The sequence below is a fragment of the Cnephaeus nilssonii genome, assembly GCF_951640355.1.
Source record: "Cnephaeus nilssonii genome assembly, chromosome: 14".
In the NCBI taxonomy this organism is placed as follows: Eukaryota; Metazoa; Chordata; class Mammalia; order Chiroptera; family Vespertilionidae; genus Cnephaeus; species Cnephaeus nilssonii.
Window position 1 is genome coordinate 2,791,705 of NC_137085.1, and position 16,114 is coordinate 2,807,818.

The 16,114-nt window shown below is 58.3% G+C and overlaps 1 protein-coding gene across 1 annotated transcript in view; it reads left to right on the top strand.

The window, feature by feature from the left end:
* DDX31 (DEAD-box helicase 31) overlaps positions 1-13,559 on the top strand; it is a 56,704-nt gene extending 43,145 nt beyond the window's left edge. The window contains exons 19-20 of the mRNA XM_079790525.1: positions 4,022-4,190; positions 12,906-13,559. Of these exons, the coding sequence (XP_079646651.1) occupies positions 4,022-4,190; positions 12,906-13,086 (350 nt within the window). The 3' untranslated portion in view covers positions 13,087-13,559. The remainder of the gene's footprint in view (positions 1-4,021; positions 4,191-12,905) is intronic.
* The last annotated feature ends 2,555 nt before the right edge of the window (positions 13,560-16,114 follow it).

The following is a 16,114-nucleotide window of genomic DNA, read 5'->3' on the forward strand; positions in this document are numbered from 1 at the left end:
CAGGCAGTGGGACTCAGGAAGTCAGCCTGGGGGCAGAGGCCGATCACAGCAAGGGCCCGGGTCACCCGCCTCCGATGGGAGCTGTCAGAGGGCTTGGGGCAGCGCTGTGTGTGGCCTGACAGGGGCTTCAAAAGAATGGATTTGGGGGGAAGGGGGGAAGCTGGGGGACGGGCCACAGGGCGACCATGGCCATCAGGAAATAGCTGGTAAACGTGGGTCGGTCAGCCAGTATCACCTAGTGCCTGTCATGTACTTAGCACTCTGAGAGCAGGCCAAATGCACAGGGTGAAGGTGAAGTCCCAGTATTCGCCCCATAACCGCTGGTACCTAATCAGCATGCGTCCTTCCAGCCTGGGGTCTGGTACTAGCCTAAACAAAATCTTGGCATTTCCCTGACGTGAATCCAACAGCTCCTAAGGGGTTTCCGAAGAACCTACCTTAGCGCTCTGCAGAGCTGGGCTCTTTGCAGTGAGTTAGGCAGACTCAGCTTGAGGTGCTGCACATGACGAGGCTCTGCTGCGAATGGCAGGGCTAACGCACACTGCGGTGAAAGAAGTCAGCCAGACCACAGGTGTGGGCAGTATTCTGGCGAGACCAACTGCTTGAAGGTGTCTGGGTCGTAGGAGTGAACGTTACAGGAACTGATCCTTAGGGATGTGGTTTTGTGTCTTCTCATCGTTACCATTGACCTTGTTAACACCAAGAAGCAAACAGGTACTTGTCTTCCTTTGAAAGGCAAGTGGAGTGGGGCCACTCCCCGTCCATTTCATACCAGGAAGGAAATAGATGTATCTTTGTTCTTATCGGCTAATTGATTTCCACACCAGATTCATGTGGCCTGGGACAGACTGCAGGTGGCGAGTCTCAGTCACCCCTTCAGGCCTCCAGCTCTGCTCTGTCTCTCCTGTCACTGAGGACTGGGCTGGGGGGGGGGGGGGGGCGGTTTGGGGGATTTACACGTAACTGCACTGCAAACATGTTGAATTTACAACATGGGCCAGCTACCACACCCCATAAGTGATGCTATCTTTTGCATTTCAGTCTTTTGCATATGCAAAACCCCACTCCTGACTTGCCTCCCTTTATGCCTTTTCAGAACCCACCTCATGAATAATTAACAAAGCAGCTGGGTTTTTTCCTTTGTGGCAGAAAACTAGTTGGAAACTGGGCCAAGTACGCATTTGTTTTCCTTTCGAATTTTCTGACCCAGTCACTGTTCGTAACCAGCATTAATGTTGTAGGTCTCTAGAAGCACTAACCCCCTTTTCCCTCATTTCTGCATCTTTTTAGCTAGAGATTCAAGTGGCAAAATAGTGGTAACGAAAGTTTGAGCTCCAGACTCGTAAGTGGAATCCTTTCCCTGCAAATTCCCACCCTCCCCCCCACCCCCACCTTCAGGCCTCCCCGAAGAGCAGGGGCTGCTGTGTGAGGAGTTACGTTTGGCTTGGAAGGGAACTTCTCCGAGTCAGGACAGCCCAGGGCGCCGGGCAGGTCAGCCACTCCTCGCAGTGGGTCAGAGGCAGGCCAGGCCGGGCCTTTGTCGCTCAGAGGAGGACACCGAGCCGCCCCGGCCCCTTCCTCTGGGTGGTGGTCGCAGTGATGTCAGGGCGGGAGGCGTGGGGGCCTGTACTCTGGGCAGACAGGTGCTCCTCTGGGGCCAGGCTGGACTTGGCTCCCTGCTGCCTCCTTGACCCTAAGCGTCCATAAGACCATCTTTCCTGGTCAGATGCCAGGAATAAATGTCATCCTTTGAAAAAGGGCAAGATGTCCATGCAGGGTACTTCAGCATAGATTTCCCCTCATTCATCAGCCATCTGGCTCTGAGCCGGGACTCGGTGACTATGGAGTGCTCCCACTCTGGCCACAGCTTCCTCCCTCGTCCCAAGTAAACGTCCGCTTCCATTCCTTCTCTGCTCTCCGCTTGTCCTGGCCCCACAGCCCGTTCACTCTACAGTCTTGACAGGGCCCCTCGGAAGGTCCTGCACGAAGCTGCCGTGCCCCTGAACTGCCTGCTTCTCTGAGTCATCCGAACATGGGCACCCACGCTAGGGTGTCAGGACGACCAGCTGTCCCCGTCCCCAGTGAGACGGGGGCCTCGAGGACAGGGAGGTTCAGAAAAAATGCTGCCTGGCCAGTGGTCCTGGGAGAAAGCACTCCCGCCACTTGTGGGCAAACTCAGTTTCCATGGAAGGCTGTGGCCCCCACGTCTCCTGGGGCAGAGGCTCTTGGGGTTGGTGTGGGGCGAGGAGGAATGGGGAGCAGGCAGAAGTGGGGGCTGGTCTGCTTCAACGGAGGACAGGGCTGAATGAGAGGCCTGAGCCAGTGTTTGGTTATAGACATGAACAGCGCAATTCATTGGCTTGGCTTCAGTCTGGTTTCTTAGACGAGGAAATGGTGGGGGCTGGGAAAGGGGGGAGAAGAGGCCTGGGCTCCTGGGCCGGGCAGGCATGTGCTTTGCTCTCTGAGGACGGGATCTGTGGCTCTGTCTGGAGCCTGCTGTCAGAACCCTCCAAGCAGCAGGAGCCATTGGGAGCGTTAGAGGTTTTCTTTGAAAAAAGCAGCCAGTCCCCAGATATGAAAAAGGGAAGTAAGCACAGACTTAGAGAGGGGTGCAGAGGAGTTGCCTTGGTTATTATTTCTCATCGATTGGGAAAAGGAGTTCACTTTGCTCAGTAAATAGAGCTTTGATGGATTCCCAGGACCTTCCCGGAGCTGATCTGCTAAAATGACACTTTTTATTACTGTTCATAAACGCCAGTCTCCGGGTGCTGCTGGGATATTACGGTTAAGCTGCGGGCAAACTTGCCAGTCCAGTGGCTCGGCAAGCCGGCAAGGGAGGCTGCTGTTCAGTGCCGGCCTCCCCCAGGCATGCCCGCTGGGCTCGGGGGGCAGGAGACGGGCTGGGAGGTACAGTGAGCAGCAATGGCCAGGGCCGCTTTGGGAGCAGCCCCGCCTGCCCTGCCCGGCCCCGCCCGGCCCCGCCCTGCCCTGCCCGGCCCCGCCCCGCCCCGCCCGGCCCGTGAGAAAGGGCGGACACTCCATTTTCGTTGTCCCTGCAGATACTCAGGGGAAATCTTCCCTCCAAGGGGTGTGAGTGGAGGGGCCAGAGCTCACCCTCCTGGGACTGAGTCCCCAGCCGGGGCTCGGACGGGACCGCTGCGGCACTGTAGAGCAGGACTGAAACTTGCGTGATAGGTGTCGGGTGATCACCGCTAAGCTGTTAGCAGCCCCCAGGGGTGAGCTGTTTTGTGGGCTGTTTTAGAAATTTAATCCTTTTCTTTCTCCTGTAAAACTTCTGCTTCACAGCCTGGCCAGGTGGCTCGGTTGGAGTGCCATCTGTACAGCAAAAGGTGGCGGTTCGATTCCCAGTCAGGGCACATGTCCAGGTTGCGGGTTCGATCCTCAGTTGGGGTGCATGCGGAAGGTGGCCAATCAATGTTTCTTTCTCACATCAGTGTTTATCTCCCCCTTCCTCTTTCTAAAAAAAAAGGAAAGAAAACCAATAAAAAATTCTGTTTCATTTCCTTTTGGACATTCTTTGAATGCGCGGTGTCAGTCAGTCCTGGATACTTGAGAATGAATTTGGTTTTAAAATCCCGTGAGTACTGGATGAAGTGGTACCAGTGACTCCTCTGGATTGGGGAGCTGGAGGCGGGGCTTGTGGTGGAGGCAGCACTTACAGCAACGTCTACACTCACTGTGTGTGCCAGGTACTGTGCTGGGCCCCGGGACGTATGAAGAAACGGGCCCTGCCCTCTGGAGTTACCAAGTGCTACACAGTAAAGTCTGAAATGATACTGGGTTTATCCAAGTGATCATTGGAGCCTGGAGGGTTGTTGTTGGGGATTTTATTTGTCTCTGAAGAATCCAACAGCATGCAAGTATAGATTGAGGTTGAGATGTGTGTTGTACTGCTGGCTGTGGTCTGGCAAGGTGCCCTGCCCAGGACAGCCTTTGGCTGGGGTGCGTGCAGCCCTCGGGACGCGCCCTGACAGCCTCCCTCCCCTTGTTTTCCTTGCAGCCCTGCAGTCCTTCATCCGGGCCTACGCGACCTACCCCCGGTCGCTGAAGCACATCTTCCACATCCGCTTGCTCCACCTGGGCCATGTGGCTAAGAGCTTCGGGCTGAGAGACGCCCCCCAAAACCTTGGTGGCTCAGCTGTGAAGAAGAGGAAAGTGAACGTGAAAAGGTAAGATGTGCAGAATCTGTCCAGTGACGAGTGGCCCGAAGTCCGATGGGTGTGGGGAGCTGCATCAGGTTCGCAGCGGGGAGCTGGGACGGTTGCTGCTGGCATTCTGTGTAACCTGCACGCTTTGATTTCCATGGTAAGTTATCACAGGTATCTGTCCTTCTCTCAGTATAAGTGCTTGGAGCGAGAGGATTAAATACTTAATTGTGACATTTTTAAGGCACTCGCAGAAGTTTTTGTGGCGTCTTCAGTCGGGTCCCGATTGGCGGGAGCAGCAAGACAAATGTGTTGCTGTCCTCACTGCCCGTGTGGAGTAACTGGGGACTTCCCACTGTCGGAGCTCCTCCCGGGAAAGCCTCTGGGGCTTGTACGAAGACTCCTGGTGGGTTCCCTGAGGTTGGACCTGGTGGCACACCTGTCCCGGTGAGCGAGGCAGGCAGCCCTCCCCGACGCAGGGCCCTGCCGCTGTCCTTGGTGCTGAAGTGCAGCCCCAGTGCCGAGCGTTCCTGAGGTGAGCACAGTGGCTCCCTCCCTCGGAAGCTTGTTCAGGACCCTCCCAGGTCCGGGGAGAGGAGAGTCAGTGAGGAGCATTGCCCTGTAGGGGCTCCAGGCTCTGAGCCCGTCTTCACACATCAGGAGGTCCCTCAGCAAAGTACATTGGTAACTTCTTTCCTCAGACAGCGTTCCTCTAGTAGCTGACCCAGCCCAGGCCAGAACCACGGTGTGGGAGAGTCCATGAGCCGAGGCGAATCGCAGGGAGTTTGGGGTGGTTGGTGTTATTGCTCCTGCAGCCTGTGGGTGGAGGACACATTGCACAGATGTGTGGGCACAAGAACCCTTGAGCGCTCTGGACAGGTAGTTTGCATTGTGTAGCCTTATTTTTGCACATTAATTGCAAATTCCCAAACCCACATGCCCTCTGTCTAGTGGCAAGCCTGCAAGCAGCACGCTCCAGGACAGCGTCACCGCGAGGGCCGGTGGCATCATTAGCCTTGTCAGGGCCCAGTTTCTCTGGCGTGAAATGGCAGGGAAGGGCCACTGGCGTGGGGCGTGACCGTTGGTCTTGGAGTCACGGGATGTGGGCCACAGGTCCAGCCCCGTCTGGTGTGCACTCGTGAGCTCTGGGCCCTATTTTGCCTCCATTTCCTCAGTGACAAAGGGGAAAGGAAGTCTCTATTTTTAGCTACTTTACAAGATTGTCTTGAGAACCAGGATGAGGAATTACGTGTGAATGTCCTTTTGGACCATAAAGGGCCAGACACGAGGCCCCGTAGGACCCAGAGCTGGAAACCAGAGGGTTAAGACTGGAACCTCCGGCTTGATCTGCGCAGGGGCTTGGCATCCACAGGGCTCTGAGTAGCGGGTAAGCTTCTGCCTACTCCAGTTCCAGCGTTGGCGTTTGTAAGAAGCTGTTGCTTCCTTCATTACCAGCTCCCACTCGCGCAGGACAGTGTCCGAGGCGGGCGCTCCTCCACACGCTGCAGCTCTGGGCTGCCCGGAGAGACGAGACACAGCCCTGTCTCGCCAGGCGGGCGCCCGGGTGCCAGCTGTGCGGGCCTGGGCTCGGTGCACCAGAGGCTGCCTGCCTTTGGGTTCGGGGTAGCTGGTGTCTGCGTATATTAACTCCGGTTCTGAGCATGTGACAAAGCCACGAGGCCTGCGCTGCGGGAGTGACCTGGCCATCTGGGAGCCTGGCCATCCTGACACCATAAGAAGGTGGGGGGAGACCTGCCAGGTGAGACTGGTCAGAAGCACATTTTGTGAGTTGCTCTCCCTGCACCTCAGTGGAGCCCAGTATTCCATTGTCACAGGTGCCTCCTCTGTGACTGGAGTGTCATTAGCAAGTGTTACCCAGGCAGCCGCTCTTCAGACTGGCATGTCCTCGGCTCCCACCCAGGGCCTGGGGGGCAGGGCGGAGGCCGGAGGCCGGGGGAGGGACTTGGAGCCAGCATTGTCCTTACCTTGAGAGGCCACTGGGGAGAGCGCTGCCTGCTCTGCCGACCCTCCTGGCAGATGGGCACCAGGACGGCGTGCCCCTGCGCGGGGATTTCACAGGCTTTCTTCAGGGAAGAATGGGCTGATTAGCCGATACAGAGCGTGTAAGATGGTACGGGGCGGCCTTTGATGTCTGGCTGGCGAGGCAGGGAGCGGCGGTGAATGACAGCAGTGTGTCACGGGATTACGGCGCCGTGACAATTCGGCTCTCTGTTCTTGCCATGTCACCACTCGGTACAGCGGCTTTCCCGTGGTTGTGCCCTTCTCTTGAAGGCACTTCTCTCCGCACTCCTTACATCCTCCCACCCCTGCCCTGCCTCGCCAATGCAGACGGGCACTCGGATGCAGTGGGTCCCTTCTTTATTGGGGGAGCTCTTGTCACTCCGGTGGAAGGATGACTTTGCAGCTGATCTGCACATGGACCGTGTAATTGCGGTCGGGGTGAGCAGCGGCACAAACCTGACAGGTGTTCCGCATCTCTGTCGGGGCTCAAGCAAGTGCCAGTGGCTGCTCTCTGAGGACCAAACCTACAAAGTGCAGGGACTTGGCTGTGGCCAGTGACTGTTCTGAGCTGCGGCGTCTCCCATGAAACCCATCTGTCCCAAAGAGAGCGGTCCTTCTGTTCTGTGTGGGCGATGAAATGATAGCACCCGTTCTCCACGCTGTCCGCAGTCCACTCTGTGGTGTCGACTGCCCAGAACGAGTGCGTGTTGTCGCAGACCTCTGATGTCTGCGCCGCGGACCTGCAGCCGTAGGCGGAGTCCTCCTCACCTGACCCCAGCCCAGGTCTGTGCAGCGGGGCAGGGTGGGTCAGGTGGGGATTATGGGCCATTTCCATGCAGTGACAGAGGGAAGTTTTATCTCATCTCTGTGCCTTGCCTTGACCACTTCTCAGGAAGAGAAAAATCAGTGGTTCATATCCCCAATGAGGTCTTAATCACCAGGTGTCTGTCTGCTTCCCAGTCCTCAGTCCTGAAGGGGGACACACAACCTCTTCTGACACCTACACACCCATCAAAACAGCCCGCCCTGCACACCTACACACGCACACGGGGAGCTGGCGCTGCCGGGGCGCCTCCCCCCCCCCCCCCCCCACCGGCAACATCCGGTGCAAACACAGCATTTCCCTCCCAGGAAAGGCAGTTCTGGGTTTGCAGCCGGGTGGGTTCAGCAGATCCTGAGAAGCGAAGCTAACATGCCTTCCAGGGTTTGTGTCCGCCCAGGAGACGCTGAGAGCCAGCACCGTCTCCATGAGGGAGCAGGGTTGGGCTGTGGGTCAGGGCGTCTCTCTGTGTAGACCGTCACCCATGAGCAGAACGAGTTCAGGCACAGGGAGCCAGCCCAGGTCCTGCATCTGTCCGACGCTCTGGAAGACGGTTCAGGAGGAGAGAGAAGCGGGTGGGCCCTGAGGCCTGGTGTTGTGGTGACGACCTGCCAGGCGTCTGCTGTCCGCCCCCATCGCAAGCGAGCTGATGCGATAATGATAAATACGGAGAGCACCCTTTCTCACAGGTGGTTGAGTTTGTAGCCACTAAGTGGCCTTACCCCTCTGATGCCCTTGTCTTCTACACCGTTCCGGAGCCGCATTCTCCACCGAAACCTTGGGCCTCCTTGAATAGGTCTCTTTCCGTAGCTTCCCAACCCATCTTCCTGGCTGGCAGCGCTCAGCCCCTCAGTGTCTCCTGGACTTCTAGAACAAGCAGCTGCGGCTGGGCTTGCAGCCACTGTGTCCACAGGCAAACCCCCCCACACACACACCCCACCCCCAGTTCCTGCCGTGCTCTGATGACCCTCGACTTCGCAGGCGGAGGAGGCCTGGGGACCAGCCCACAGGACGCGGAGATGAGCGGGTCGGGACAGGTCACCAGCCTCCGCCTGCAGAGCTGGGGCCCAGGAGTAGCTCTCGGGACAGATGTGCGTGTCCTGTGAGCAGGGGACAGAATCTTCTCTCAGAAGCTCCTGGGAGCTGTACAGGAACACCTGCCCAGGTCCCAACCAGGAGGCCTTGGTTCAGTCAAGTCTGAAATCACAGACAGACTTGATCATGAACTTGACTGCCAAGTCCGCCAATCTCGACCCAGGTTCCACCCCGGGAACTTGAACACATGTGGTCCTCAGAGCAGATGCTGAAGTGTCCTCACACAGGAGGCGGGAGATGCTGGCAGAGCCTCTGTTTAAAGGGAGTTAGGATCGATGGCTCACGTGGGAACAGAGCCTGTTGAGCTGCTCAGGTTGTAGAGGGGGCAGCACGGGAGACCAGGAGTCCACGCTGGATCGGGTCTTTGGGACGTTTGTGCTCAGGAGCGGTGTCCAGACGGGACAGGAGGAGTGCTGTGGGAGGTGGCTGCGTCCCCTGGTGGTGAATGCCCGGCACGGAGTGGTCTCGGGCTGCATCGTCCTCGCTGATTGCTGCGTTCACAGGCGGGTCCACGCAGGTGGCCATGCGGGCGCAGGCTGCAGTGGGGCCTCGCTCCTTCCCCTCGGCACCGGTGCACCCGGCTTCCATTCCCTCTGCGCCAGGTATGTGCTGGTAGGCCCCGCCGCCGGCTCTGGTGTCACTACAGCTGAGCACGCGCAGCTGTTACATGTGGCCTTTTGTTTCCACCGCCTTTCTCTCTGCCCCGTGCAACTGCCAGCTCCCTGCCTCCTGGGACAAGCACCCCTGCCTCCCCACCGGCTAACGAGGCGATTAGCGGGCTCTCGGGGTGACCTGCGCCTCCTCACACCTGGTCACCTGCAGACAGCGGGAGCCCAGGCTGTGCTTTCAGTGAGCAGTCGGGCTGACAACAAAGCCGGAGCCAGCCCGCCTCTCCTGGTGGGCGCTGGAGACGGCGCTCGCTGCGGGAGCCCTCGGAGCACCGGGTCGAGGTGGGGCCGGCCCGGACGGGCCCGTGTGTGCATCAGGGCAGCGCTCCAGTTCACGCCGCCTCAGAAATCAGTAGCGAGCATGACGGTCCCGCTGCCCCCTCGCTGCAGCTTCGCGTTAGTCGTCCTAACCCTCCGCCTCAGAGCCGCTGCTCTGTCTCCTCTCATCTCCCCACAGGCCGTGGCTCCTTTCTGAGTGGGCCGTCCCAGCCCTCCACGTGGAGTGATGCCAGAGGCTGTCTGTGTGGTTGTGACCAAGCCCACGACCTAGGCATGCGCCCTGACCAGGAATCGAACTGTGGCCTCCTGGCTCATGGTTGATGCTCAGCCACTGAGGCACGCCGGCCCGGCTCTGTGATTCTTCCTAAACTAGGCTGCAGAAGCTTTTCCGAGTCTGACCCTGAAGCATAAAGGAAACATCGATGGGCCTGAAGATACGGAGATAAAATTAAAAATTCCGCCCTGCCCCAGAGCCGAGCCCTCCTCTCCCTGCTCACCTGCAGGCATACTGACTTCCTCGCTCGCCGGGAGGGGCATCTGCCCGCCCTGCTGGGTGATCCAGCCCAGAGGGAGTGAGGCGGTCGGGTAGCGAGGGGGTCGCTCAGCCTCCACTGCAAGGGCTTCCCTGTGGTCAGATAAGCTGATCTGTTGCCTGGTAACGCCAGGCGGGTGGATGCTCAGGAAGCCCATTGGAGGGGGTTTGGGTATTTGGGGGGCGAGGAGGGCAAGGAAGCTGGCAGGTTCTGGGAGAAGTACAGCTTGCCAGGAGAAGGGTGACCGCATGCGCCCACCCTGTGCTTGGGCTTAGAATGTTTCGTCTTCCATCTGCTCTTGGCTTTCCCAGCACTCGGCCTCAGAACAAGGGAGAGACAGTGAGCCGCCGAGGGAGGGTGGGAGAGTGGGTCCCGCTGGGTAGCCCTGCAGGTGGACCCCGAGGCTCCCTCCTCAGGGACTGGGTTTGGGAAATGCGAGCCCCCTGCTTGCTCTCTGGACGACCAGGGCCTTGGAGTTTGGGTTTGGGTCCCACCTTCCAAGTACTGTTGACCTTGAACAACTCAGGTCTGAACTGCGGGCACTTCAGTGTGGCCCGCTGTGTAAGTCAGACCCGTGCTGTCCGAGGCACAACTGCGTTTCCCACCCACGGCGGGAGCTGGCTGTGCCCGGGGTCAGCGCCCAGCCCGCGCTCTTCAAGGCCAGCTGTCCGGTGACTGGGAAAAGTCATAAATGGCTAGGAAGTTCTGAGGTCGTAACCTCAGAGCAAGCAGGGCCATCTCCGACCTGCTCCTCACATCGCCCCACAGTGTGGGCCTGAGGGTCCCTGGTGGCTGTCCCTGTGCCCTGGCCGTGCCCCTCACGCCCCACCCAGTGGTGTTCGGGAGCAGACCCAGTGGGAGGGGTGGGTGTGGGTGTGGGTGTGGCCCTGCCCATGTGTCACACACGCGGGTGTGGCCTGGGCACTGTCTGCTGGGCCCGCCAGCCGAGCCGCAGCCTGAGCCTCTCCACCCGCATTAGTGCGCCCACCCCTGGGTAGAGTCTGTTCAGCCTTGGCTTCAGCTGTGACAGGAGCAGTCGCTGAGGTGAGTGGAGGAGTTTATGCTGGGAGGCTATTTTGACTGAAACTTTGCATATTTTGAAACTCTGGTTGTTACATTTAAAATTATACACATTGTGAGTGCCTGGTTCAAACAAGGGGAAGAAAAAGCACGCCTTCCTGTCACACCCTTCACTCTGTCTGTCATGTCACCCAACTAAAAATACCCTGCGCGCCAGAATGGCAGCCTTCAGCTCGGGGAGTTCAGTGCTCAGCTGGCGGCCTGACTCCTGCGCCGCCAATCCCATACCAGCCCCTGGAGTGGGGCGTCCACCCGGGATGGTCAGTCCCGGCGGGACAGGGCAGGGTCCCAGGGCTCACAGCCAGGGCACAGCAGGGCCCGGTAATGAATCGGCACAGGGGTCAGCCTGGCTCCTGTGTGGCCTTGGGGAGTCGCTGAGCATCTCTGAACCTCAGCTTCCTCATTTTAACCGGACTGACCGCAGCCCGCATGCCAGCCACCAGGTAGCACCTCTGTGTCTTGTTTTACTTGAGCCTGCGAAACCCTCGGAGCTGTATTGTGAGCAGCATCCCCGTTTACTGTGGGGGCGCCACAGAGCCTGGGCACGAGTTCCGTGTCATTGAGCTACTGAGCCACAGAGCCAGGCCCCATCCCCATCTGCCCCATCATCCACTGAGATGTTTCTGTGCGACCACAAAGGACCCCCGTCACATCATGGTCCTTGGTCACCGTGACCGAGCTGGGCCCTCCTGTCACACCCGATGGTCCGTCCTGGACCAGCAGCCAGGTGGGAAGAGCGGCGGCCTGGAGTCCACCTGGCCGTTGGCATCTTGGCTTCTGCACTTACAGCGAGATGGTCTTGGGCGAGTTACCCACCCTCCTCAGGTCTCAGTTTCTTTGTCTGTAAAGTAGGGTGATCGCCTTCCCTGCCTCATCGAGCAAAGGTTGTACGAGACAACATGGAACCCAGAAAGCGCTTCCCTGGCTGCCTCTGGCCCCGGCCCTGCACATGGGCCCCTCATCCCCTTGCTCAGTGCCTCACTCCCCCAGCGCAGCTGCCTTTGCGTGTCTCCCGAGTGGACGCCGTTGTCTGGCTGTCACAGGCAGCGGCCGGAACCCTGCATCGCGTGGTTGTGGCTGGGCGTGCCTGTTTAACCTGGTGTTTGGCTCCCAGGACTTCCGTCTAATCAGTCCTGGTTTTAATTTGGGGTTTTAAAGGAGTTCTGTTGTATTTATTTGACGATGAGTTTAGTCTGACTTATCCTCCAATTATTACAGCAAAAAAAATGTTGCAAATATAAGTAGTCGAAGGCAACATCTACCTCTTGTAAGCACCCCAAGAAATGGTGTTCCCCAAAGACACTGCCACTTAGGTCATGTGGGTTCAGTGGTAACGGTGCTGTTGCTATTTTGGTTTAAGTCCCAAATTAGGAAACATTATTTTACTCTTTAATTTGCATTATTATTTTTCCTGTGTACCGTTGAACTTGTACACGTTTCCCCTCTGATCCGAGGGGCAGGCGTTTGAAAGCGGTTCTGGCACGCTCTGCTGATTGGGGCTTGCTTTATGAGCATCACAGATGGGTGTTGTACACACCGAGGGCAGGACCCTCCATCGGCAAAGGTTACAGCCTGCTTCATCACCGTGGCCTAGGGCTGAACCCCAACCATCCCCAGGGCCTGGTCTGCCTGCGCTAAGTCTCCGCGCCTGAAATTGATGCTCAGCCGTTGGCCTTTCCCACGTGGGTCGGGGTGGGGAGAGACTCCTGGGAGCCCTGGCCGGTGGGCCCAGGGAGCTGCAGTCCGGCCTGGGTGCCGACCCGGACCCGGTGCCGAGCGCACTGGGGTTGGGTTCTCCGACTCAGAGTATTTACAAGGGTCCCTTCAGTCGCTGAAGAGATGTCTGTCTGGTGCCCCAGCCCTGGCTGTGGCCCCTGCTGGGCAGTCGGGCTCAGCCCCTGGAGGTGGGGGAGGTTCAGGTGGGTTTTTCCGTCCTCTGGCGAGCCGCCGAGTCGGACGCCTTGTTTGCCATCAGAGTGTGAGTGTGCAGCCTTCTTTTTTCCCCGGAAAACAACACAGAACAAAGGCTCACTTTCAAAGACGCGTGCTACTCTGCCACCTTCGTGAGAATCTGCCATTGCCGTGTCTAATCTGTGGTGCTCACAATATCAAAACAAGCCTGGGAGGGACCGGCTGCTCAGACAGCATGCAGCTCCGTCTCGGAACCAGCTGCTGGCTGCCTCTTTCCGACGGGAGCGGGAATAATCACGCTTCTCTCTCCTCTGCTGTTCCTCTTCTTTAGGCCTGACCTTCGGAAGCGGGCCCAGCAGAAGCACCTTGCCGAGGCCCTGCGCTCGGAATACGCAAGTGGGCTGGAGGCTGGCAGTGCCAAGGCGAAAAAGCAAAGCAAACAGGCCGAGGCGGACGGCGAGCTGGGCGAGCCGAGCGGCGCCAGCAGCTCCAGCAGCTCCAGCGACGTCTGAGGCCCTCGCCCAGCCCGGGCCGTGGAAAAAAAGAAAAAGTGCCCCCATGAAACAGAAGTAAACCCAGAAAAGCTCCCTGAGGGACAGGACTTCCCAGAAAGTGTTTTCAAACTGCTGCCACGGCCCGGCCCACGTCCTGTCTTATCTGATCTCCCAGTGCGCCTTCCCTGACAGCCCACAGCCCTTCCCCGGGGGTTGGGGCCCCGGCGGCACAGTGTAGCTTAGCCAGTTAGCCTGTATCTCTCCGTAGACCTTACACTGCTTACCCTATCGCTGCCCACGCATCCTCACGCAGAGCCGTGGGGCCCACCTGCCCTGAGGCCGGTGCTGCGTCAGCCGGCGGGCTGCGACCTGCCTTGCACGCTGATCTGAAGAAGTTCCACGTTTACCCCTGTATTGGCATGCATTTTGTAAAACGTTTTAAGATCTGGATTTAAATTTGTAAAAGAATAAAAAAAATATTTATCCAACCACATGGTCGATGTCCAAATGCTTTGTGGGGACCAGAGGGGTTTTGGTGGGTCGGCAAACTCCAGGCTCCTGTCCGCAGGCCTACCTGGCTCCGTGCCAGGGTCACACGCAATCCTCACCCTTCACGTCCACGGAAGACTCTCGGGGCGATTGATTTACCGTTGCCCTCTATTATTTGCCTTTGAGGTCAAAAGGTGCCAAGGCCCTGCGCTTTCCCCGCTTTGAATTCATCTTGTCTGGAACTCGGGGTCTCTGTATTGTGGCCCAGCCTCGGCTGCCCCTCCCCCATTGTGTTTTCTGGGAAGTTTGAAAGAGGACCCCCTCGGTGTATTGATTTCTCAATAAATGTAAGATTTGGACACGTGACTCCAGGGGGTCCAAGGAGGATGAGGGGTACAGCCAACTACCTCTGTCGAGCCTGCTTTGTCCACTTCTTCCACTGTCCACCCCCTGCATCAGGCCCTCCAGACCCACGTGACTGAAGGCCAGGAGGCCCCTGAGAATGGCGAGGTGGGCACCACGGAGGGCCGGAGTGGGCCTCCGCCCGTGTGTGCACGGAGTTGCGGGCACCGCTGCCGCAGGAGGGAGAGCAGGGCCCCGAGCTGCTGACCCTGTGGTAACCCTCATGCCCACAGCACCCGCCGGGACGGTGGGCAGGCTGCCCTTTATTTTGATGCATGAAGGTTCACATGATTTGGATGAGAAAAGGAGGGATCAAACTAGAGCAGAGCCCAGCTGTGTGAGAAACAGGATTAGCGCCCGTGAGGGGGGCCCTCAAAGGGACCCGGCTCTTCGTTCCCACGAGGGGGAATCCAGAGAGCTCCGCACTGCTGGGGAGGAAGGCCAGAAACGTGCAAAGTGTGTAAGTGACTGCATTCCCAGATCCAAACTTCCGCTCCGTTTGCTAACACTTAGGTGAGGGTTTCTTGTCAGAGAGAGGCGATCAGTCACCCCGGTTAATAAAGAAACGCGGGTTTAGCAGCCTGAGGGTTAATATTCCCTAAATGTAAGGAACCTTAGAAGAAATCTCTTTCTTATTGCAGCTCCTGACAGATCAGACGGTTCAGGCATCAATTAGGCAAAGCTTTGGCCTAATTCCACTGCACATATTCTGTGTTGTGTGCCTTCTCCATCCGTCCTACTTTTTCTTTCCTCTAATTTCCCAAACTTACCTGCTCCTATTTCAGGTCGGGGAGGATATGGGTGTTTCGTGGTGCTGCAGCCTAAAGCCTTCCTCCCTCGTGGGCGGGCCCGTGGAATGTGGTTTTAACGCCACCCTCCCGTCTGCGACCCTGCCCGGTCTCACACCAGAGGGGCCGTCAGAGCCCTGGAGGAACCGAGTCTGTCTGTCCGGCTGACGCAATCGGAGCGGCATCTTCCGCTTAGAGCCTTAGAGCCAAGCAAACGCGCGAAGGGCCTTTGGACAAAGCCCGGTGCATTCCTTTGGATTTCTTTCTCGCTGTGGTGAAGGGAGGCGAGGTTGGGAGCGAGCGAGGGGGGTACATGAGAACCCCTCAAGGCACGCGTCTTCCAAACTGCTGGTGGCCTCAGCCCCTCAAGGGAAAGCCTGTGGGAGGAAGTCCGCCTCCCCTCCTGGACGGAGGCTTTTCCGCGGGAGAAGGCGCCCCGCGGGAAAGGGCGCGTCACTCATCTTGCATGGACATCACCTTGTCTGTCATCTGTCCCACCGTGGGACCCTCAGAGTGGGGGCCGCGGGGCGCCCTTTAAATCAGCTCCTCAGCTGTTTCCCGCAGCCTTGCACCAAGGCTCCCGGAATCCGACCTCTCCAACCCTGCAGCCCCTCCCGGTTGGGAGTCTAGGCCTATGGGGGGGCGGGAGCAGGAGCCTGGGAGGGGGCAGAGGGAAGGCTTCTGGGTGCCTCTTCCTGTCCTGCCTGCTGGGAGGAGTGCGACGATCACACTTTTTTCTCTTTTAAATGTGGGTTCGCCCAGCCCCGGGGCCGGGAACAGAACCCAGTTCCACCTACGGAGCCCGCCTCGCCGCGAAGGCCGTGCAGTTACTGCCGGTGGGAAGCGCAGGACAATGTAAAACACTGTAATTGGAAACTTGTCGGGGAGCCTTGTTCTTCATTAGTGCGAGACGGGAGCCGCCTCCGAGGTACAAGGACAATTACACGGTGCGGGGGTGTCTGCGGCGCGGGGCGCGGAGTCGGGAGGGCGCTGCCCCGGCCGCCGCCCCCACTTGCACACAACGAGAAGCACCCCAGTGCACGTTGTCCTTTGATAGATTTTTAATATGATTTTAAAAGAGTTTTGTTTGGTCTCATTCTTATTCAATGAGATTAATCTGGAGCACTTATCCCCTGGGTTTAAGTCCGTCCGCGCAGGCTCCGGCGGGGTTTGTCGCGAGGGGGGTTCTGTTTGCACGAGGCTCTGAGAGACTCCTTTCCCACTTCATTAACCCCGAGCCGGGCACGGTCCCCTCGCCCCGCCGCAGCCGAGCTGGGGATTTACCGCCCCCATTCACATGCAAAAGAACCCCAAAGCCAGGGCTCCTCGACTTAATTAGCTGCTGTGCATTTTGCAGAATCAGAATA